The 25,030-nt window shown below is 39.1% G+C and overlaps 1 protein-coding gene across 8 annotated transcripts in view; it reads left to right on the top strand.

Moving 5' to 3' along the window:
• Positions 1 to 25,030, top strand: part of Hdac9 (histone deacetylase 9) — a 756,932-nt gene that overhangs the window by 277,368 nt on the left and 454,534 nt on the right. For all 8 annotated transcript variants that reach the window (XM_032907647.1, XM_032907646.1, XM_032907641.1 and 5 more), the window contains exon 2: positions 14,389 to 14,451. In XM_032907647.1, the coding sequence (XP_032763538.1) occupies positions 14,389 to 14,451 (63 nt within the window). The remainder of the gene's footprint in view (positions 1 to 14,388; positions 14,452 to 25,030) is intronic.

The raw sequence follows: 25,030 nt of genomic DNA, 5'->3' as shown, positions 1-25,030 counted from the left end.
ATTAATGATATGGTTATATTGTTATATTTGGTAATATGATTATATTCACAGTACTAGACTGTGAAAATCAAAAACTGAGCCATTATTGGATCTCTGAAGGTCTTAATGGGTTCTCATTTCTCAGCCTCCGTATTGATTTCAAGTTTAATTGTCTTCATATAATGCTGGGCATATGATTGCTCTTACTTTTAGTGCAATGCATATTTAAATGAAATCAAGTCCCTATGGTTTCTGAATGTTGTTTTTGACCAGTAGGGGTTTTTTTTTATCCTTTCTGGTTTATAAATGTGATAGCATTCATTTAGGATTGTACTATTATAAATTCTCAAACAGCATTTAATCTTAATTACTTCATTTTAGTGTTATGTTGTTAGTTAGTTAGTTTGTTTTTGTTTAGGGTTGAGTTTTCTCAAGTCACTACACTAATGGTTATAATTTAAATAGTGAAGAAGTAGTAAATTTTAGTCTAGCTATGGTTTGGAATTTAAAATACTTAAATTTGACGAGGGGATGAGAGTTACATTTATTGGTGAGTATAAGGATAAATATTTTATCTCTCCCTCATTAAAGAAGCATTTTGACACAGATGGAGACTATTACAGAGAACCACAGTTAGGGAAAACGCAAGAACAGCTGACCATGGGGTGCTCAGCCCCAACAGGTGCATCTGCAGTGCAACCTCCAGCCCTAAACCCAGGTAAAATCATGGAAAGGATTTGTGTAGGAATCAGAGGGCAGGGACATTTGCTATTTGAGAGTGTCTAGACACAGCAAGGGAGCCGTACCTATGATAACTTAGAACATGCAGGGACAATGAATGGCTGCTGGAAGAGAAAAATAATATCAACTTTCTCCAGAGACAAGTTCCTTCATAGATTATTCAGTCCCACATGGTCAGCTCTAAACACATGTGTACAGAGCAACATAAAAGAATTCAATAAGGTGTGTGTGCGTGTGTGTGTGTGTGTGTGTGTGTGTGTGTGTGTGTGTGTGTGTAAGTAACAATAGTTAAATGGGAGAGCATGAATTGAGAGGGAGTTGGTACACAAGAGGAGTTAGAATGGAGAGAGGGAAATACAAAAATGAAATAGCTATATTACTGCTGTATGAAATTCTCAATACAGTAAACATTATTTTAAAGGAAATACAAAACAGACAGCTTCTCCCACTAAGTTTGTGCCCTTCTGCTTAAAACAGCACTGTTGTGAGTCCTCTGCAGTTGTGGACAGAAGAAAAAGACACAGTCTCTAGGTTCTTACGAACCAAATCGTGACAACTTCATGCAAAATGGCTAATGCTATCATATTGACTTTTAAATTGTGTCCCTGCTCTCTGGGGCAAAACAAGTATTACCCGGGGGAGCACATTGTGTACTGAGACTTTCCTAGGTTGTGATTAAATGGCAAACACAGATGTACTTTAGTACCTCCTGTGGAAGTTCTACTCCACGTTGGTATTGTTATCAGTGTCTCTCGCTCACTCAGTTGACTTTACAGAGGGAGTGTAGCCCACAGCCTCTTCTGGAGGTAGGTGTAGCGCATTGCTATGTACCCAGAGTTGGCTCAGAAGCCTAGGAGTAACGCAAACATTGGAAGGACACTGCACAGGCTACACTTTGTGCTTGTTTTTCTGTAGGAAAGTAATGAAATTGGTGATCCTAAGATACTGCTTTGTGATACTCAATTTGACCTTGAAAAGTAGGACTTACCTCATGTAGGACCCCAGTCACACAGAACACTTAAGCTTTTATTTTTTTAATTGTGTGTGCAAGGGTGATATGTGCACATGATGCAGATATCCTCAAAGGATAGAGCATTGGAATGTCCCACAGCATGAGATACAGGCATTGTGAGCTGCCTGACACGGATGCTGGGAACCAGGACTCAGGTCCACTGAAAGAGCAGTACATGCTCTTAAGCACTGAGCCATCTCTCCATCCTCAGTCGTGCAGTTCTTAATTTGTGTGTTAGTAATATTAAAAGTAAAAACGGCAGTGTATGGAGGACTATCATATGCTAGTCACAGTCAGGGATTTCATAGCATCTCTAAACATCAGTGCTACACTGCATACCAAACATTAACACTAGCATTTATCCATTTGTAAGGTGGCAGAATCATGACATGGAAACATTGAAGAATTCATTCTGGTTGTGCCTCTCAAAACTAATTTACCGAGATAACAAGCATAACTCAAATAAAAGTGCACTTCTCCCACAACCCATGGCATGGATCAAAGAATTATATGACTGTCAAAGTAAAAGGGGGAAAGTACACAGGACCTCAACCCTACAGAAAGAACTACAGGCAACTAAGGAATGTTGAGAGCAGGAGAAATAGCCTTCTCCAGAGATAGCCCAATACCAAGAACTCAGTCTTGAAACCATACATACAAATAACATACACACAGAGCAGATTCTATTTACAAATAGATACATACATATAAACATATACTCATTTCATACACATAAACATATACTCATTTCATCTGATAGGGGAAAAAGCCATGAATTTGAAAGAGAACACAAAAGGGCTTTGGGGAGTATTTGGAGAGAGGAAAGGGAAAGGGAGAAGCGATGTAATTATCATCTCAAACAGAAAAGAAAAATGGGAAAAAATTTTAAAAGGACGTGGTTCTCAACTTTACATTAATCTCTAAAGCCAAGGTTCCTACAGTTTTCAGAATGTATGCTTGTGATCTAGAAGATAGATGAGCCCATGCCCACTCTTTGAAAACGCTTTGGCCAAGTAGGGTTTCTTTAAACCTGAAAAATCAAGGAGATTCTAAGTTAGAACGCTGTTTCATCATAGCTTTTATGGTGTCAGATGAACCACATCAGTGCGTCCCCTAGAAGAATGGAAATGGAGCCCATCTTGCCTGCTACAGAAACCTAAGAACATAGGGAGAATTTTTTGAATCTCCAAAAGTCCCATTTTAAAAAGGAGCTTCAATATAGAAATGTAAATGTTTTAAGTAATAAAATATCATGTCTTAGATAATAAATCCCCTGGAATATATTTCTGAGAAAATTTTTTATATTTTATAGAGTTTATATTCCTGTGCCACTGTGTTCCAAAGAGCATTGTATGCTGTGAAACCATCATACTGATGACCAAGTGAAGATGGTGTTAGTGTAGAGCATGGTCTTTTCAGAGAAGGAAAAAACCACATCTGAGATGAAGTTAGGGGAGGAATTACGGTAGGTAGGGTGGAAAGAGGAGATGCAGAAGATATTGGACTTCATATGTGCTGAGTAAATATTGATCCTTAAGCACTTCATCAATGAATGCCATTACTCTATTCTTGTCTTGTTGATGACCTGTACAGAATCATATGCAACTAAACTGTCCAGGTTCCCTGATTTTGTCACGGTTGGACAGTGAGTTTGCGTATGTTCATTCATGATCACTCATGTCCTAGAAGTCTTTGCTGTTGAAAAGATTGCCAACTATCAAGATTGGGTATAACTTTCATAGTTCATCAAGCGGAAGAGAAGTTTTTCAATGGAATGGAATGGAGAAACGATCCAGATTTATGTAGCGAATTATTGACTGAGTAAATATAAACATAAATTGATTAATATGAACACAAATGGGTTTTTTAATGGAGAACCATCATAAAAACAAAGGAAATATATGCTGATAAAATGAAAAAGGGTTCAGCAAATAGGAAAAACACGGAAGAGTATCATGGATCATAATAGCAATATGTGAAACTACTGAATAATGAAGAATTGGCACAGGGAACGCCAACATCCTGTATCTTATCCACATCATTTGGAAAGAAGGGGACTTTGCTCTTGAGTCGCACATGGTCTGAACATGAATGGTGTTTGAAGTCATTTTTCTCTATTCTAAAAGCCCTCATCCCCATGGTTCCTTAGCACTTAGTGATATGGCCAATTCTCCATTCTTATACTTTATGGGCCACTGCTTTAACTTTTTTAATCTGTCAAAGGTAAGTCAAATATGTTCTTGATCCTTCTTCTTTCTTAAATTTGGTAATTGACATATAACTAATTTGGATTCTTAAGTTAGAATTTAATCATAACTTTAAATTACTGCTATTTTTTAGAGTATAAAAATATCTCTTGATATCATTTGATGATATGCTGTGGTGTGAGGAGACGAATAGCAACTTGTACTTCCTGGTCAGCAATGATGTGAAGGCTATGGATTGAATTTGTGGTATCTGCTACCCCTGTATTAGCTGCAAGGAATAGTTTGATCACAGTTCTCAACCTAGCACTTCTCTGGATCCTGTACATGACTGAATTAGTTGCTGAGCTGGTAAGCATTAAAAACACAGCTACATATGTTCATACAATAACAAGTGATGTAAAAAGAGGTTATGAACCTGAAGGAGAACGGGGGTAGGGGCTGGATAGGAGGATTTGGAGAGAGGTAAGGGAAGAAATACAATTATAATATAATCTAAAAACTATATAAAAAGTATATTAGTAAAATGTATATATTGTATGAGAAAGCCCCAAATGACAAATTAATTCTTTGTAAAAACAAACACACAACAACAAGACAAAAAAAAAAACCCACAGCTACATTAGGGGTAGACTTCTTTTGTAGGATTAATCACACTGGTAACTCATACCAACAATATACACTCAGAATGTAAATGACACTTGAGTAGGTTTCTAGAATTTTTATTTTCGTAACCCTGTCTGTGTGATTCCTATTGAGTGTTTATGATGTCATAACTATCTTGTTCATCTGCAGTTCAGATAACATGAGTGAGTTTATTCATGCTATTTTGTATTTCAAAGTAGATGCTGTTCCTTAGAGATGCTTACTTATTCAAAAGAGGCTTTCTGTTTCTGGCAGCTGTGATCAAACACTGACGAAAGCAACTTAGGAGAGAAAGAGCCTATTTTAGCTCATAATTCCAGGTTACAGATCACCATTGTAGGCAGCAGGAACTTGAAGCAGCTAGTCACATCCACGGTTAAGGGCAGAGAAATAAATGCATAGAGACGTGCTTCTGCTTGGCTCTTCGCCATTCTCAGATAGTTTATGGTCCAGCCCACAAACTTGTGCTGCCCACCTTCATGATGGACTGTTTCAACTCAGACAACCCCACTAAACGATCCTTTACAGGCATGTGCACAAGTCAACCATGCTTATACAGTTCCTCACTCTCTCCTCAAGTGATTCTAGATTGCATCAGGTTTGCAATTAAAGCTAACCATCACCCATGTGAAACAGTAGCAATGTTTCCTGGTTGATATGTATGACATATTAGTTCAAGCATGTCTTGGTTAGGGTTTTACTGCTGTGAACAGACACAATGACTAAGGCAAGTCTTATAAAGGATATTTAATTGGGGCTGGCTTACAGGTTCAGAGGTTCAGTCCATTATCATCAAAGTGGGAGCATCGCAGCATCTAGGCAGGCACGGTGCAGGCAGAGCTGAGAGTTCTACATCTTCTTCTGAAGGCTGCTAGTAGAATATTGACTTCTTGGCAGCTAGGATGAGAGTCTTATAACCCACACCCACAGTGACACACCTACTCCAACAGTGCCACACCTTCTAATCGTGCCACTCTCTGGGCTGAGCATATACAAACCATCACAAAGCATTAATAGAAAATGGCGTTAACTAGTTTAGTGTTCTCATGGGTGATGTTTACTTTAGAATCAGATAATACAAACAATTGTGGTTATGTTCCTTCTCCTTGAAAGGAAGAAAGGTCATAAAGTTTTTCTCTCAGAATCTTGAGATGTGACAGATTAGAATGGAGAACACAAGCCAGATATGGCGGTGTGGCTGCAGAGGCAAGAGGATGACAGATTCATGAAGTGCTAACTAATGCAATTGGTGACAACAGTTTCCTAAACATCTGTCATTGCGACAGTTGTTAAATTATTATAATGCAGTATTGTAAGCTGGGAGTCACAGATGCATTTTATGTTGATATCTTAGTGTTGATATTTTTCAAGTGCCTCACAAGAGGGACATGGCATCACTTTGTTCGCTCAAGTTCTATCAGCTCTCATAGGGATAGTTCTAATCTTTTATGGATGAAGATAAGGCAAGGAAAATGAGTCTGGGGAAAGCACGGAAACCCTGAACTGAATTAATGAGATTATAATTATTATAATGACATACAGCTTTGAATTTAGATTTTGATTATGATTTATTTATTGCTAAATTGATGTTTTAGTAAGAAACCATGTCAAAATTTATAGCAATGAAATATTGTCAGTTGTATAATGGGGGAATTATTCCAGATCAGCCATCATTTATTCATTGCAGTGATATTTCTTAGGTAGAGAGCTGTGTGCAAACATTGTGCTCAAATCTAGTCATGCAGCAGGCAGCAAGATAGACAGCCTTTTCGAGCTGATAGGTGAAGGTTAATAACCACAGTTGAATACCTAAACACCGAATCAGCTCCACAGCATAGAGATTCTTTAAGGTTTTCTGCAGTGTGTTAGGAACATAGATTGATAATAGCTTTTCAAATATTTTAATAACTTGAGTATGAATTGCTTAGATGAACATTTGTGACATATTACAGTAATAGCTATCTCTTAATGAATGTCCACCATATGGTATCATATGATTACCTATAATTTCTATAACCCTCCAAGGTTTCTTATTATGAATCCGTGGTATTAGAACTGACAGAAAATTGAAATGAGATCAAAAGGACTCTTGCTTGTTTCTTTTGGTTTTAAGCCAGGCTAGCCTGTTTTTTGTTTTTCTATAAAGATTGGGCTAACCTCAAATATTTGGTGATCTTTCCGTCTCTGTATCCTTAGTGCTTAATTACAAATTATGTGTCATCGTGCTTGGACAAAAGTCGAGGTTATTTTTTTTCAAATTAAGCTATATTAGTGTGATGGTTTGCATATGCTTGGTCCAGGGAGTGGCACTATTAGAAGGTGTGGCCTTGTTGGGAAGCATGCCACTGTGGGGTTGGGCTTGGAGACCCTCCTCCTAGCTGCCTGAGGATGCTCAGTCTGTTCCTGGCTTCTTTCGGGTGAAGATGTAGAACTCAGCTCCTCCTGCACCATGCCTGCCTGGATGCTGCCATGCTCCTGCCTTGATGATAATGGACTGAACCTCTGAACCTGTAAGCCAGCCCCAATTAAATGTTGTCCTTTATAAAACTTACATTGGTCATGGTGTCTGCTCACAGCAATAAAACCCTAAGACAATTAGTAACTGTATTTCTTCTAAAATTGAAAATTCTGTGGAAGTACAGGCTATCATTCCTTTGTACATATATGATTATTCAGTATCTGAAGAAATGAGCTTTGTGTTTAAACCTACGTTTTACTTGCCCCATTAGTTCCAGGCCTTGTGGGGCCATATAGATTTATCCTCCTGTGTTGGACATTTAAAGCTGAATACAGCCACACACGTGCAACTGGAAAACACTCAGAGAAAATACAACTCAGAACAAGGTGCTCCCCAGGAAGCCCAGTGCTCAGGTGCTCCTTACCTCAAGCAGGGAGTGCTGGCCTCATGTTCCCGCAACAAAAAGCCATTTCTGAACACTCTTCCTAGCTTTTCCACATTGAAAATTGGTGACACTGCTTCCTAGCATCTGAGCTATTTTAATTATTTTCATTTAAAAATTATTTTGTAATAATACCCGCTAATTTGATATCGTAATAAAAGAGATATTTTATCCATCTATATTTTTAGCAATGTAATTACTGCTTTGGGAGGAAGATGAAATCTCCTGGGTCTCATGCTCAGAATCAGTAGAAAAGCTACTGGAAAGATACATTTTTTCCCTATATCCAATAAGTTGCTTTGCTAGCAAGTTGATCCTGTCCCTCTCTAAACCCCTGAAAGACAGATGAAGTCATAGCTCAATCTGCTCTAACTCGTACAACCCGACTAAGTCATAACTCAATGGGGGGGGGGTATCAAACCAAGACCCAGTGATCCTAATTTTTTATTATTGTTGGTTTTCTAAATTGTTTCGTATGAAACAGTCTCTCTATAATTTTATTGCAGATGAGTTTTCCTAACCTCTCTACCTGCTACTGGGTCCAGGTATACAGTGCCTGTTGGCAAGCAGCTCTCCAGGATGGGAGGAGTTTATTAAAATGCCTGTTTCTTGTTGACTAACAGCTGATGCTATTCTTCTAGAAGAGGAAATTCAGATAAATAAGCTAGTTCGTGAACAAAATTGACAGCATGGGCCATTCCCCCTCCACACTGTTCCTGAGCAAAATGAGAGCACAAGCCCACTGATCGCCATGGAATGCACATGATGCTGCTGTTGGTGGCAGCAGTGCGTGAAATAAGAAGATGCAATGGAGGGAAATGACCATGGGTAGCTGGGTAGAGAACACCAGACAGCACCCAGGAGTTCGTGAACTTCTTATAGAGCACAGCTTAATATTTCAGGGAAGAGAGTTGTAAGGCTTAGAGTCTGGGATGAAATGAAAAGTCTACTTACCTGACGTTTCTATCACTATGCCTCTAGGAAAGAGATTGTACTGCCTTTGCTTAGGGTGAGATCTTCAGATTTGAGAGAAGACCAGGAGGTCTGAGGGGATGTCTGTAATGGGCTACTTTCTCTCATGCTCACAGTGTTTATACAGAACCTCCATTCTTAAGCATACTAGGAAAGAGAAAAGGCAGTGCTCCACCACTGACACTGTCTTCAGTGTTGGACTAGCTTTGGAAAGACATTTATCAGTTTCCCCCGGTATTTTGTCAAATATTTTATAATTGTCATAGGTTTTGGGAAACATTTGAGAATAGGATTCGGTTCCTACTCTCCACTAATTTGGGACCCTGGATTTGCGCTCTCATTATGTCCCATGTTTTTAATCTACCTGGAGGTAAAATATGATAATACTTCAGTTTCAAAAGAACTTACTCAATTGAATTTATTATGTTGAGATTTTTTTAAATGCCCTTTAACTTGAACATTTATGCTAATCAAGATGATTGTAAAAGTAAAGGCTTCCCAACAGGATCTGTAAAACCAGTGTCAAAAATAGCTGTAAAAACCTTCGTTGCATTTCTTGACCAGCATTACCGAGATGGTGTGAGACGTTGAGCTTCTTGGCGATTGAGTTTTCTGGATGTGGCGTGCTGGTGGTCGGTGTCCGTTGTGATCATTTTCATGATATTCATTTTTTTGTTTTTTTCTGCAAGACTAACTTCAGTTGCTATATGAAGGGACTAGTATATGTTCATAATAAAATATACTGTGCTGGTCAATGATTAAATGGTAGACAGGGATGCTAATGAAAAGGAAGGGAGTAAATCCATCCTGTTAGAGGTGAGACGTACAACCCAGGCACAATGAAGACACATTGGACAGCAGTTTCCTGGAACCCCAGAGAAATAGGATAATTACTTGCTATTCTGGAGTTTCATTCTATTTTTGCTTGTAGAAGCTTAGGGATCCTTTTGTCAATTGTGTTCTGTGGGTGTGATTAAGCATGAGGTGACGGAAGATGTGTGGGCATCCATTATGCCAATATTATGATTGTGTTATTTGCCTTACATACTTTTCACAATCTTTGTATATTCTGTTAAAAACACTCTGAAACATGTAGACAATTATTTCACTTTTATCAGTAATCCATTCGACACTTTATTCTGAAAATCTAAAGTAATGTATTTGTCTAACTTGGGTAAGGGGTAAGGCAGGTTAGCTGGAGAGCGTGAATGCTAGTGATATACAGTTAATTACCTCTGTTGCCATAAACAAGTATCTTTGGACCTGGATACTTTTCCTATGAGACACAAGAAACAAAGAAAGAAGCAGGGATGGTGGAGGAACAGGGAGCTTGATGGCAGTAGCTTTTCTTTACAAAAAAAAATAAAGTAAACGTTGCAAACTTTGGCTAACAGAGAAATGTATTTCATCATCTAATTTTTATATATGCTGTCATAAATTCCTCATTGTTGCTTTCATTCATTCATTCATTCATTCATTCATTCATTCACTTTTCATTCTGATTGTAGCCCCCCTGCTCTCCTGTTAGTTTCCCCCTCACAGGGTCCCTTCACCTCTGAGAAGAGGGAGGTCCCTCCCGAGGAGCAAACCCATCCTGGCACCTCAAGTCATTTCAGGACTAGGTGCATCCTCTCCTCCTGAGGCAGACATGACATGTAATTTCCTCTTCTTCATCTCTCTCTTGACCTCCCTTCACTCTTTGGCGTTTTCCTTCCTCCTCCCAATTTTCCCCTTCTGCTTTTATGACATTCAGGATATATAATATGTATCCTTTTACACACCTCTCTCTCCTCCCTCTCCCTCTCTCTCCTCCCCTCGTTCTTTTTCTCTCTCTCTCTCTCTCTCTCTCTCTCCCTCGCTCTCTCTCTGCCTCTCCCTCTCTCTCTCTCCCTCTCCCTCTCCCTCTCTCTCTCTCTCTCTCCCCCGTGCCCCTTGGTTGTTTATATCTCATCTTCGTGTCTCACAGTTTCCTTTCTATTTTGATGTCCTACATATACATATGCATATGTGTATGTCCCACATAAGTACATACATACATACATACATACATACATACATACATACATACATTCAAATCAGCCACTCTGCAGAAATATTTTTCTGAGTCTGGTTTGTTTTATTTAAGATGATTATATAAGATGATTATATCTAGGTCCATAATTTTCCCAACAGTGTAATGATCTCATTCTTTATAACTGGATAAATTCTAGTGTGCATACATACTCATTATCTTTTAATTCATTGATGTATTGATGTTCCTTTGGGGATGATCCTATATCCAAATGATATGTTATATTTTAACCACATGAATATTTGTCTACATATATGCATATCCATAATAGATTAAATGTGCATGAGGGGGAAAAGGTTATTTTTCTTTCTGATATTATGTGACCTCAATTGATGTCAATTAATACATTGTAAGTCCACCTACTTTCCTGAAATTTTGAGTTTACTTTTTGTTAGACATGAATAGTACTCCATTTTATCCATTTCCCATTCACTGGCATGTTAAAATATAACATGAACACCATAGTGATCATGGCTGTGCCCAGGGCTGGCCTGTAGTCCTCTGGGTATATACCAAGTGTGGTAGAAGAATTAAATGATAGGTCTGGGTTTAGTTTTTTGATGAATCTCCATACTGATTTCCATAGTGGCTGCAATAGCACTAGTTTTAAAGTTTTAATTCCCATCTGAGGTATGTGAGGTTTACTCTGTCTAAACTAGCATTGTGTTAGCTCATCGTCTACAGGATATGCATCTTGATTGAAGTAAGGTGGAGCCAAAGCGATTTTAACTTGTGTTTTCCTGATGCCTAGGATGTTGACTACCCATCAGCCAGTGAATGGGAAATGGATAAAATGGAGTACTATTCATGTCTAACAAAAAGTAAACTCAAAATTTCAGGAACGTAGGTGGACTTACAGTGTATTAATTGACATCAGTTGAGGTCACATAATATCAGAAAGAAAAATAACCTTTTCCCCCTCATGCACATTTAGTCTATTATGGATATGCATATATGTAGACAAATATTCATGTGGTTAAAATATAACATATGGAAAGACGAAAATAAAAGCTAGGCCATAGGTGATAAGGAAAGATTAAATGCGGATGTGCACATTAAATCATGGACAGTGAATAATGAAAACTGATATAATGCTAATTAATTTTTTTTTTTTTTTTGGTTTAACTTTGTCATTGCTTTTCAGGTTTTGTTGTCTGGTTGTGGTTTTGGTTTTTTTTTTTTCTTTGTTTTTTTTTTGTTTTGTTTTGTTTTGTTTTTTGGTGGTGGGTGAGCACATGAAAATATGATTAATAGTGGAAATACAAGATCCACTGTAAAGCCTCACAGCTTCAGAACGGCTATTCTGTGTAAAATTCTTCAGAATGTATACACTTAGGATAGGACTAATCTCATATGTGATGCTTTCTATTTATAAGTACTCTACAGAAAATTATAAATTAAAAAATCATTTTAAAGCCCTGCGAATGGATGTCTAAAAGCTTTCCTGACAGGACCTTAATGCACTGGACAGAGTGCACTAGATGGAGACATGTCTTGTACTGCAAAAACATTATAGAATAAATATTTAAAATAAAACAATAATATGGGGGAAAACATTTCATCTCTCAAGTGAAAAGATAAGAATGAATCTGCCTTGAGTGGAGGAGTGGCTCATGTGGAAGAAACTGAGGCACTTCCATGTAGATACAGTGAACATTCTCTCTCCCTGGGTCTGAAGTGCTGAGCATGATGACCACACAAAGGTGACTTTCCCTTTTAGACGACAGTGCCCCCATCCCTTGAACATTACACATCCATTAAAAGAAATAAATGTGAAACCTATTTTCCAGTGATAGAAATGTTAAGGTCTTGTTGTTTGCTTAAATACAATGACATTTAGACAACTGCTTTTACAAGTTTAGCGAGTTGGCTGTTCAGATAATGCCTTTTCCAGAAGAGGAGAAATCTACACAAGGAAAAGAATTCAGACATGGTTGCCCATCTTCTCTTTGCCAGAATTCTGTGCACTCCTCTTTGGTTTCCCTGGTTCCCACAGCCTGTTTGTGGAGAGCTTCCTCTTCCGTCTTCTTGGTCTAATCTCTTTGCAACAGGAGGTCTTCCTCTATTTCTTTCCCTATCACTGCTGATGCTGATGCCGAGTAGCTTAGACTTGGAAAGAACTTACAGAATGAGGGGTTTCCCTTTCCTGTTTGTCCTCAGAACTGGTTAGATGCCGGTGTCCCATGTGGGAGGCTGAATTCTTTGCTTGCAGAGAAATGTTATTATAAATGAATGCCAGAGACTATAGAACCTTTCTGAGAGGTTGTGCATTCCATTTACCTTAGAGGTGAATTCTATAAAGTGTGCTGGCCTAAAACTATTGACATTTTTATACTGAACTGAGGTCTATATTCCAGCTCTCCAAGGTATAAATAGGCACTGACCATTTCACTCGGGGAATGGGTGGAGTGATTGATTTTCTGACTGGCAGGTGCAGATGCTCACCGGTCCTACACCTATAAGAAAGTATCATCAGTTTTCCAGGTGAAGCGGATCAGGCCTGTGGCACTGAGACAGGAAAATATTGCAGATCTAAGCCACAGGTTTTTTTTAAGTGTAGTAGGAACTGGCTGCAATAAAATTGATAGGTGGTCTAAGATCACATTAAGGTCGGTGAGACAGACAGATAGCAAGTAAGCAACAACAACAACAACAACACAAACCAATCAAGTTTTTATTCTGGGGTTTGCTTGTTTTCCAAAAACTACCTCTGCTAAATCTCCTGTCAGTGCTGAAACTAGAAGGCAGAAAAGCTCCTCATGCTACAGCCAACTGCAGTGTAGCCAGAGAAACAGGCAACAAAAATAGAACACCAGGATTGCTGTGCGTGGGTGAGGCAGAAACCACATTATGAGCAAAAGCTTCCAGTATTATTTTAGAACCAATACAGCTCTGCACTTCTCTGCTCTCTCTTCCAAAAACACATACTACAGAAATAAAATGAAATGAAATGTGCGTGCGCTCTCCCTCCTTGGGTTGGGATTCTGCTCCTCTTCTCTTGACTTCCCTTTCCTTGGAGGTGAGATGCTAGCATGAAGACCCAGTATGTAAAGCAAGTTGAGGGAGGAAAGAGTTAATTGCTTTTAAGGCCCTGCGATAGAGAATTATGGTTTGAAAGATAGAGGCTGGACAGCTGGCTTTGGTGGGGTATTTTTAAATGCATTAATGCAGGCTGCAATCACTCGGCCATGCTTGACCTATTTTTGGCTCAGGCCGACCATTGTTCTATTTCTGTGCCTGTGGGCCATGCTGTTGTTGATTCATATGCAAATGGATTATCACTAGCTTTAGCCAACTTGAGCTGAGCGAGACTGAGAAAGGGAAGAGAGAGAGAGGCGCACAGACAGATAGGAGGACACCCTCTGGAGCCACTTGCAGGCTGAGGATCGCGCCTTGATACCCTAGCAGTCCAGGGAGCTAGACGCCAGGTTTAATTGTTTCCTCTCTTTTTTATCCCCATGGGTAGAGTTTAACATTTTTCTACTTATTCTTAAAAAGAAATAACCCGAAGCACATTCCTTTTGCCCACCTGCTCTTAGTTTCTAGGATAAGCTAAAACTCCAGCCAGCTATAGCATCCACTCTGCTCTCTCTGCTTGGCACACAGGTTGGTAACTGGAGTGGTCGGGGAAGTGGGGAAGTGCCCAGGTCTTTTTAAAGGGTACGTCCATCTAAGCAGAAAGGAAATTATTGTGGAAGTTGATCCTCCGCACGCCGTTTCTCCTCGGAGAGGAGGGAGGACCAGTCAGGGTAGCTCTTGGGACCAGAGAGCACTGAGCAGTGATGAATCTTTCATGGAGCTGAAGTAAGAGTGACTGGGGCATGCTGCAGACAATTTACGAGACTGACTCGTGTGTTTCCTCAGATGGAGTGGCCGGACGGGAGCAGCTCTTGGCTCAGCAAAGAATGCACAGTATGATCAGCTCAGGTATGATCTCTTTTAGAGCTGGGATGTTTGTTTTCCGTTTGAGAAGGCTGGAGGGGAGGCGGGTAGGGAAATGAAAGAAAAGCAGCTTACTTAAGGAAATGCTTCTTCGGCTTGGTGTTGATGGTTTTCTTTTTCTCTTTTCTTGGTGCCATTGAAGTGTTTAACTTAGATCCTTCCATTGCCCTTTCCCTGCCTTTTCTGAGTGTGTCTAGGGAAAGCTGCTTCTGAATGAAATTGCAAAGTGTTGCTTCTGATGCCGGGGGGACACTGATGCAAGTAAAGGAAGGTGTTTGCCTTATTGTGCAAGTAGAGGAAGGGGAACTGTATTGTGATCGCTAACACATGCTAGTGGGACTTAAGTTCAGCGTGGGGCTTCAGTTTAAATCGCAGCTTCAGCCAGCCAGATGACTGTATGTTTACAGTGTGCATACACAAGCATAACTATTTATAGACCTACCTTCCGAAGGATGTGTCTGCGGGTTCCTCAGGTAGCTTTCTTCTTTTCCTGAATGTGGCTTTTTCTCTGAAGCTCAAAGTGAATTTGTTTGAGATGAGACAGAATTATTACCAGATGCTTATTTTAATTCCCTCCCCAAACACTTGGGAAGTCTAGCAGTGCCAGGCAGGTGAACGTGTGCACACGCGCACAACACACACACATACACACACACATACACACATGCACACATGCACATATGTATACATGTGCATGCACACACACATACACAGTGAAAGAAAGAAATGTGTTTTAAGCAGGTGCTCAAATTCTGACAGGAGCGCAGTTTAGTTTATAGTTTTTCTGTACATCCTTGAGCTCCCGGAGACCCTCTGATGGGCGATGGGGCCCGTCCACTTTACCAGATTACGTCTATGAAAAGTTCCTACTCTCCAGGCAGTCTGATTTACTTTAATTACTGCTGTTTGTTATTTGATTCCAACAGCCAGTTCATAAAGCTTTTATTACTCTGTTTCTGCCATCTTCTGAATGTCATAGCCTAAATTGGTTTAAAGTTGTTCTCGGAGCTTCTGAGTTCCCCTGTGGGCTTCCTCTCAGTGATAGATCACTGCCTACATCCTTGTTAAGAATGTCACACAAAACAGCTTTTACTTAGTAGACTTAAGTAGGAAAGGAATATTCCACAGGTTGGCATGAAGTCGGCTTCAGTGCCTGTACACATTCCCATCTGTGGATCCTGTTGAAAGCCAGTTCTCTTTAAAACTCAATTCAGTGTGATGGTTTTCAGATCCTCTGTTTACCCCATCTTTTTATAGCATCATAATGAAATGTCAGTTTTGTAAAATTTGGTATTCTACACCAATGCCACAGTAATTATATTCACGCGTGATGTCTGTTTAGCCAAAGGGAACATACTAGAACATCCATGGTTTGTTATCATCGTGGCTGGAAACTTACAAGGGCTCAGGGAGCAGAAGCTAGCAGGTACGTCTGGGCTGGAACTGGACCCTTGACACTGTATCTTTGGAATATTAATGAACACTAGAAATAACTATTTTGTCTATCTCTTCAGTGCCATGATAACTTTTTGGTCTTTGTCTCTGTGTGCAATTGTGATATCTTTTAGAGAGCAGAGGCAGCCACGTTTCGAAAGTAACAACTGTTAGCTGACACTGGGCTAGCCACAAGTGTGTTAGCAAGCTTTACCTTTTGCCCATGATTTGATAGCCGTCCAACTTGACTCAAATCCCAATAGAGATTGTCATTTACCTGGCATTGAAAGATTAGTATACAGCAGAACAAGATTTTCAAACTGGAAAGCCTGTGATCGCTTGGCTGCCAGCAAAGCACCTGCAGCTACATGCATGTATCGTACAGGTAGTATGTATCCACACAGCATACATACAGGTAGCATACTTTGCTAGCAAATGGAGAGCAGTGTTGTAATCAATGTGAGCCCAGCCTGTCACACAGCCCAGTCTGTCTGCTATAAACAGGGAAGGTCTAAATTCTACTTGTTTTTAAAGGTTAGAACCTTAATCAAATCTTTCCTATGATATCCCCATGATATTTGATTTTGTTTCATAAATATGACCTTAGATTTCTTTCATTCCTTTTTTTTTTGTGCATCCCCCCCCCCCAAGGCTCTGGTTCTAGATCATAGAGACACCAAAGAATATATCTTCCAATAGATGTTACTTGGATTCCACCCTGAAGTTTCTCTTTTAATTTTAAATCATCATAGAGAGCAGGCTTGCAAATCTCAGCTGTTGTATTCTTAGAAAACCAAGACCCACAGTGGTGGAGTTAGGGAGTGTGTAGTTGGTTCTGGTGGGTCTTCATTAGATTAATTTTTCCCCTCTCGACTAATTATTAAATTAGAAATGTGCCTGTCTTGATCGAGTCACAGGTCTTGCTTTCATCTTTCTGCCCTGTTTTGAATACAAAATGAGGAGTGTAGAGTGGCTGGCTGATAGAACAGACGTATGTGGTAGTGCTGGGAGGTAGAAATGTTGTCCGCAGGCTCACATGTCGATGAGCCTGCTGCCAGCTGGTTGTGGAGTTGATCTGCTCATCCCCAGTAGTCATTGATGGTGTGCACCTGCTGGTCTGTCGGCGTCCCTATGAGAGTCACATGTGTAGGCATATCTGTAAAGTATGTATGGCATATATTTCCAAGGAGAAGATCTGGCTCTCCAGTCTTGCTGAGCATTCCAGATGGGTTGGATTGCCCATGAGGAAATAGGTTTTTGGTCTATAATCCCGTTTTGTTTTTTGTTTTTTTTTTTTAAATAAATTTGCTATTTCCCTAGCTATTTTTTCCATAAGAACAAAGTCATTTCTTTATGTGAATCGTGACTATATATTCAGAGTAGGTTCACATGTATGTGTTCTGTGAAACATATCATGATATAATAATCAAAGACAAAGGAGCTGATGACTATGTGCTCAAACTGTAAAGCTTCACTAGATATTTAATGAGATTTGTTATTTTTAAAAGGTAGTTTTATCATACAGTTGTAATTATCGATATGTCAAGATAACATTTGCTATCGATATTACATTAGGTCTTATGTGTTAAAGTATATATTTATGCAGAGATCTTTATATTACATTGCAAACATTATATATAGTTGCATGTTTTCTTACTGATGATGGTCAGGCTAGACCTCACATAGGATAAAGATGGTCTATGGGAATAGCATGGTCTGCTAATGTCTTAGTTTAAAATGTCCTAAATATTCAATTTTGAAATCCATTTAAAGTGATAAATTGGGCCAGGTACATTTCCACAATTGTGGCTTGTGTGGATCATGTACAAATATTGACTCAAGTCTGTCAGCAGGAGCAAGCAGAATGAGGCATAGTTTTCTGTTGCCGGGCTTGTGGCCTAACATGTTGGACAGTAGAAATAGTCACTCAGTGTTTGAGCAATTATAAAGGAATTGCCTCAAGTTTATACCAAATTGCTGTCAGATAAAATTAAAATAAAGAAAAATCATATTCATTATATATTCTTACTTTTAATAATTAAAAACCTCTAAGGCTGAATTCTGGCTTTTTAATTAAGATATGTCTTTACCTTTTCAGAATTTATTGTCTCTAAGTATGTCATACTGAGGGAAATGGACCATTCTGGATTCAGTAGTCAATTGTATCTTCTTGCAGGGTAGAATCTAATTATGAAGTAGTTTATGAAAGCTTATACTGCATAAGAATCACGTCTTGTCTGACCTATAATTGCTATTTTCTGTTTTTTTCTAACTTACGTTATCTTCACCTTAAAACCTATTATCAGTTGGAATATTAGATGGGACTAAATAGAAAACCATTCCTAAGAACGTATGTTGGCAACAAGGGCATATGCGTGTGTCCAGTGGCTGAGGACCACACACAGGTGCTGTTGTGGGTAGTATATCCATTTACTAAACCATCAGATTAATCCCTGTGATGTCTAAAGGAGTTCTAGAATAAGACTTTAAAATATATTCTAAATGGTGATTTTGAATTTGGAGAGGAAGATGTGAAGGTGGACTGCAGACATACTTCCTCACTACTGAGGGCTCCTAAAGCGGGGCTCGTAAAGATAGAAGCTAACAAGCAAACACAGCCCAACTGACAGGGCATTCAACAGTAAGTGCGAAGAAAATCATGTTTGCCATGATGTTCCATATCAACAGCCACGGACAATGCTTAGAATGTTACTGGCCTCCTGACAGGTTCCTAAGAACTCCATTGGTCCCAAATCTGGAGAGCAACAGACTGGGTGAGATCCCTGCATGAGGTCCTTTCTTTTCTCCCACAAGACAGAAGTGCATGAGATGGACTTAAGGAAGACAAGGCTAGTAAAATGGGATAAAGGGCTCAAACTGCCCCTCTAGAGAAATAGAGGCATACAACCAATGCCTTGCCTGAGCTTTAGAACAGGCTGTCCTGCCCAGCTAGTCTTAGGATTTTACCAAAAAGAAAACATTCAAGTGTTTTGGACGAATGATATTGTCTAAAAATTGCTTCCCAGAAAATAGCACACTGTAGGAAGCACATAAATTCCACAAAACAATCCCACAAAAATGAGCACGGTAAGACTGTAGGATGGACTGAAAAGGGAGATTTTTGTTAATGGGGTCACCTGAGAATGACAAAATCATGATCATTACACAACCAAACTCATCTTTAGAAAAAGCAAGAAACTGACCCCTGGGGGAAGGTTTGAAAAAAGGAAAGTGACATAATGTAAATAGAGAAAAGTTAACACCGCTGAGTAACAAACACCAACAAACAAACTGGTTATTTGCGTCCCAGAAGTTAATGTTTCGAAACTGTCAATGAAGATAAAAATGTAGACAGTGAATATATATTATATATTATATTATATATAATGAAGATATGTACAATGCACATAGATGGATGGATGGATGGACAGACAGACAGATATAATGAAGATATGTATGGTAAAAGTTGAAGAAAGACATATTCTTTGAAAAAACGAAAGTACTTCAGGTTTAGTTTCTTATCTTTTGGGATAATTCGATGCAAATGCTCCAGACAGTCATCCCCCCAATGGGCTACTGAACCATAAAAACTTCTTCAGGGTTTCACACGGGCAACGACAGGCTGTAAGGTCACACGGGAGGGAAAAGCTCAACAAGATAGAGAAGAAACTGGGTGTGGTAACACACAGCTTTAATCCCAGCATTTGGGAGGCAGAGGAAGAGGCAGGCAGGTCTCTGTGAGTCCGAGGCCAGGCAGGTCTCCGCAGTGAGTTCCAGGGCAGCCAGAGATGCCTAGAGCTGTGAGAGAAGCAGTGTCGCTGCCAGTCAGGATGTTCTTAAAATGGGGCGGTAACTGGTCGACGATGTAAATTCCTCAAATGTGAAAGAGATGGGCTAAGAGTGGAGTCCATTGACTGACAGATGAACTTCAAATCATACGCGAAGGAGAGAGCTTGGTAAAATTAGCAGGGCTGTTGTTGTTAGTGGCGGGTTTAGTTGATTTGAATGAACATGGATCCCTGCCTGTGAAAAAACAAAGCAAGTCTCATCCCCGTAGGACACTTTGTAACACTAATTGGACTGAGCACCGTGAGGAGCTCAGTGCTGAGGCAGAGATGGGAGTGCCTGCTACCTTCCTTCCGTTCCGCTAACAGAGAAAGGCTCACTGATGTCTAAAATAGAAGTGTGGAGCGGTATTTGGTTTGGGTTTTTTTTTTTTTTTTTTTTTATTTCCAAACACTAATTATTTTGATAGTTTATTTAACCCTAGGGAGCCCCTTTTGGAAATAGTATCGTATACTGAAGAAGCATTTAGTGTGTTTATGGTTTCTTCAAATGCAGTTTTAAATCTGCTAGGTCCAGTTACATTTAAGGTTAATTTTTAGGTACAAATAAAACAATAATAATAATTATAGATATAGATATAGATATATAGTCTTACTTTTATGAAAGTATTTTTATTCTATACATGCCCTCAAATAATCCATAGATAGATAGAAAGTTAGGAACGAGGTTGCATTTGGTGAAATATCGTCACAATTTTTGCTTTTGTGCATTTATATTTATCTAAGATTTTATTTATTGTGTGCATGTGAGTGTAGTGTATGCGTATTTTGTGTGTGCTCGTGAGTGTACAGGTGTATGTGTCTGTGAGGACATGAAGGCCAGAAGAGCATGCTGAGTTCTGCTGTGTCCCTCTTAGACAGGTTCAGTTGCGCAACTAGGCTCTTGGTGACGGGCCCTCTCATCTCTTTCCAGCACTGTGGTGGTTGCAGACTTTGACAGGACCAGACATGGGTGCTGGTATCTACTCTCTGAGCCATCATCTCTCCATCCCCTGCAGGAGTAAACAGTTTATAAGAAATTACTGCCTTAGATTGTTTTCCCTAATATTTCCACATACAAAAGTTTTGTGCCGAAATTTTGATTGTCAGTAGTATACATATAAGTTGTTTGACTTTCCACTTCCAGTTTAAAAAAAAACAAAACAAACAAACAAACAAAAAACCCCAATAACCTGGGAAATGGCGAAGCACTGGGAGGTCACGAGTTAAACATCTGGTGGCTGGGTTGCAGCAGGGGCTGGACAATGCCAGCTGCATGCAGGCCCTGCACACAGTTCTACTCCACGGTTGTGTTCTGGGTGGGGCTGTGATGTATGTACTGCTGCGTGACTCAGGTCATGATTTCACATCACTGTTTCCAACTCCTGACCTTGATACATGGCAGATTGTAGAGACAAAGGAGGAATCTGATTTTTTAGGCTCTCTTTCTCTGTTTATATTAATCTCTTTTTCCTCCCCTCCCTCCCCCTCCCTCCTCCTCCTCCCTCCCTTTCTCAGATACTTTGGTGTTACCTATATGAACCCTCCCCATGTCTGACTTTTATTTAACAAAGAATCTCACCAAGATCTTCTCCAGTTATCATCCATTTTAGTTTATTGGCCATGTGGCATCATCTGAATATTTTTCATCTGGTTGCTGAGTAGAACACAGACTAAGCATAAAACCTGAAAAGAGTAGACTTGAAGGTTTTCCCTGGGAAACCTTTGGATTAGGCAATCTTCTCCCACTGTGGCCAAATTAATATAAATAAATAAATTAATTAATTAATACCTTTATAAAAGAATAGGGGTTCGTTGGATTCTACCAGTTTTTGCCATGGTGACAAAAATTTCTTCTTTGAAAATTTAGTTTTGGTTTTAGAAATATAAACATTTTAGCAACACGAATACTGAACTAGGCCTCTTGCTTATGTCATTGAACTGTAATACAGTTTGATTTTCTAAGAATATATGGAATATAATTTAATAGAGGATTCCCAGGGTGGGGGAAAGAGAAAAAAGGAAAGAGAAAAAAGAAAAAGATTAAGAGTTGATTTAGAGTATGAAAAATAATCTTTAATGAACATAGTAACTTTGACAACAGATTGTCATAATTACTGCATTTTGAGAATAATGAACATTTTTGTTACAGAATTACTAGATTTTCTTCTGAATTGTGATGCATTGAAAACAATTTAGTTGATATAAAAATCCCATGAACATGTCCTTAAAAATCTTTTAAGAAAAAAATCAGCTCATGCCTAGAGATATGGCCCTGGGAAAGTTGAGGCAGGAGCATTGCCATGTGTTTAAGGCCAACCTGGCCTATAGAGTGAGTTCCAGAGCTAGAGTGAGATCCAGTCTCAAACACACCGCTGGGTGTGGCTGTGTCACAGGGATACCAGAGTGCCACTGGTTACCTGTGGCCCAGGGACCCTTCTACTGGCTTTCTAGGTCTAGGAGGTATGCAGTAAGGATGGGGATGGACAGGAAACACCATGTTCTTATATAAATTCATCCCCTAAGACACTTGCATCAAAGAAATTTAATTTAAATACTATACTACTGTCTGTCTTTTTTTTTTTTCATAATTTTAAGCTCCTGGAGTTAATGAATAAAAACCTAGGCAAGTCTCATGTTTCTTGTAAGAATATATACCCCATTCAATATCATAGTTTTACGTTTTCCATTGTAAGGTAAATTGTGGGTCTTTTATGCACATTTTAAAATACTCAATAACTAAATACAACAACAACAACAACAAACCTGCTTTTTTAAGGAAGAAAGAAAGTTGCTAAACATCAGCTAGTCATTTGCATGATTGAATGCTTTGCATACTGATAAGTTTGGAAACACCCACAACTTTATTTTCTGGTGTTTCCTCTTGGCCGACCATTTCTTTGAGAAATTTCTAACTTTGTAATTTGTGTTCCTGATTGACCCGGTTACCAGCGTGACGATTTTCTGCTAAGTTTCCTTTAGGTAAAGATTGTGGAGTGTGTAAAGCATGGCATTTCCAAACATGGTTCAGACACAATGACAGGAAGGGGATTAAAAATTTGAAACTTGAAATTAAAATTCAAATAAAAAATGAAAACAGAAAAATAAAAACTACACAAAGTTAAAAAGGAGAAAACATTGATTTTTTTTTTTTAATGGTTTGTGAATTCTTACTTTCCTAAATTACCTATCTTTCCAGAAAGCTTAGGAGACTTCCACATGAAGGAACTACCAAATCCAGTGGTTTGACTTTAGATAGTCTTCAAATAATCTGATTACTGTGAATTCCAATTGATTTTAGTTTGTGTGTGTGTGTGTGTGTGTGTGTGTGTGTGTGTGTGTGTGTGTGTATGTGTGTGTGAGCAGTGTATGTGTGTGTGTGTGTGTGTGTGTATGTGTGTGTGTGTGTGTGTGTATGTGTGGAGTGTGTGTGTGTGTGACATGTGTGATTTGCACACGATGCCGTGACATTAAGCTGGAGATAGAAGACGAAGCACTTGGAATTCTGTCTTCTCATTACTGTCAGATCTAGAGATGGGACTGGGGTTGTACTTGCCTTTACCTGCGGAGCCATCTTGCTAGCCCAAGCATTTATCTTTATCCCAAACTTGTCCTTTTCAGTTCCTGTGCTCAACTTTGTGCTCATGCGCTCACAATCCACCCTGATTTTCTAGTGTTGTTGCAACTCAGGGCTCAGTGAAATATTTTTCATCATGTTTGAATGCCGTGTCTATCACAGATGGGTTCTGAGAATGTCTTTGTTCCAGGGGTGCTTTGTCATGTACCCTTGCGTTTTAATGAGATGTGCCGACTCCATCCCACTCTTCAGTTTATATCTGAGGAAATCCATTTAGAGAGAAGATACTCATGGTCTCTTGGGGAGAAAATGGCAAGAGTTTGGTTTCTACTCCTGCCACTTTGACCAAAAAAGAAAAAAATAAAACTATTAGAGAGATTTTACTTCTATCAGCTTGATATGAAGAGCAGAGCTTCTGTCCCGTTTATAAGCCAACATGTTAGACAGACTTCTTAATCTTGGGGGAATATAAGGTACGAAGAGGCAAAATGTTAGAAGCCTTGCTGGAAGCCTCATGCTTTCCGTTCTCAGGGAGCTCTAGGTAAAAATGGAAGGAGTGAACCTGATTCGTCACTGCAGAGATAAGCAAGGAAGCCTTCAGGGTTCTGTGCCGGTGGTCTTTGTCCTGGAGCAGATACTGAGGGCAGAACCAGCATCCTGGTGCATTTGCATCTGTTGCTCAGGATTTCACACGTGCAAGTCTGAGAGAAAGTTAGCCCTTCTGCACAATGACACATTTCTACTGATGTGCATGGAAGGTCTGTTTGGAAATATGAACACTATTGGGTTCATTCTTTTACTAAACCACTAAATGACACTCATCTTTATCTTTACCTGAACATATACGGTTTGTTCAAGTCCTGATTTTAATTGGTACCAAGAAATTGTTGAGCTAAAATAAAGATTTGGCTAACAAAATATGTATTTCATTTAATATCTCTAACCATTCATCTATGTATGTATGTATGTATGTATATATGTATGTATGTATGTATGTATGTATGTATCTATCTACCTACCTATCATTCTATATTCATACAGATATAGATATATGTTTCTAATTTAGGCTCCTTCAATGAAATTGAATGGCATTTCCACACAATTGTGATTATGTAATTTACTTTTCTTGAGTTAGATTTTTATTTTATTAAATGTCATTGTGTTATACAGATGGCTTAATCTTAAAACTTAGAAATCAACTACTAATCTAATTGTTAGAAATTGTTTCTTTCTAATAACTTTAAAAAAATTTCACTTGCTATGAGAATCTTGAGCGACTTTTCTGAGTCAATACATTTTGAAAGCATTATTGATTATCGTGTTAATAACCAGCATGGTTTATTGCCTTCCTGGAGAAAGAGCCTTTCAGGAGTTCATTAAATGCATGGAACCTGCAGATGCCTGCATGGCTGTGCCTCTCCTTAACAGGCTGAGTCCTTTGGGTCAGTTATTCTTAGCCTCGGTATTTCTCTCTTATGGCATTGCAGGTCTAAGATTAGCTTGTTAGGCGTTATCATGCCATCTGAGTTACCTCCTAATATAACTCTACACTGGAAGGATTATTTATAGAAAGAGCATTCTGTCATTTTTGGGTTATTTCTAGTAGTTTAAATAAAGAAGAATAACATTCAAGTGAAACCACATATCCCTTCCTGCTGTCAAACAACATGATAACTCTGCTTAGGGGCAGCGGTGCTGCTGAAACGAGGCCTTAGGTGGCTGCAGCATT

Source organism: Rattus rattus, chromosome 7, assembly GCF_011064425.1.
Source record: "Rattus rattus isolate New Zealand chromosome 7, Rrattus_CSIRO_v1, whole genome shotgun sequence".
NCBI lineage: Eukaryota > Metazoa > Chordata > Mammalia > Rodentia > Muridae > Rattus > Rattus rattus.
The sequence above is the reverse complement of the archived record's forward strand: the minus strand, read 5'-3'. Positions and strand labels throughout refer to the sequence as shown.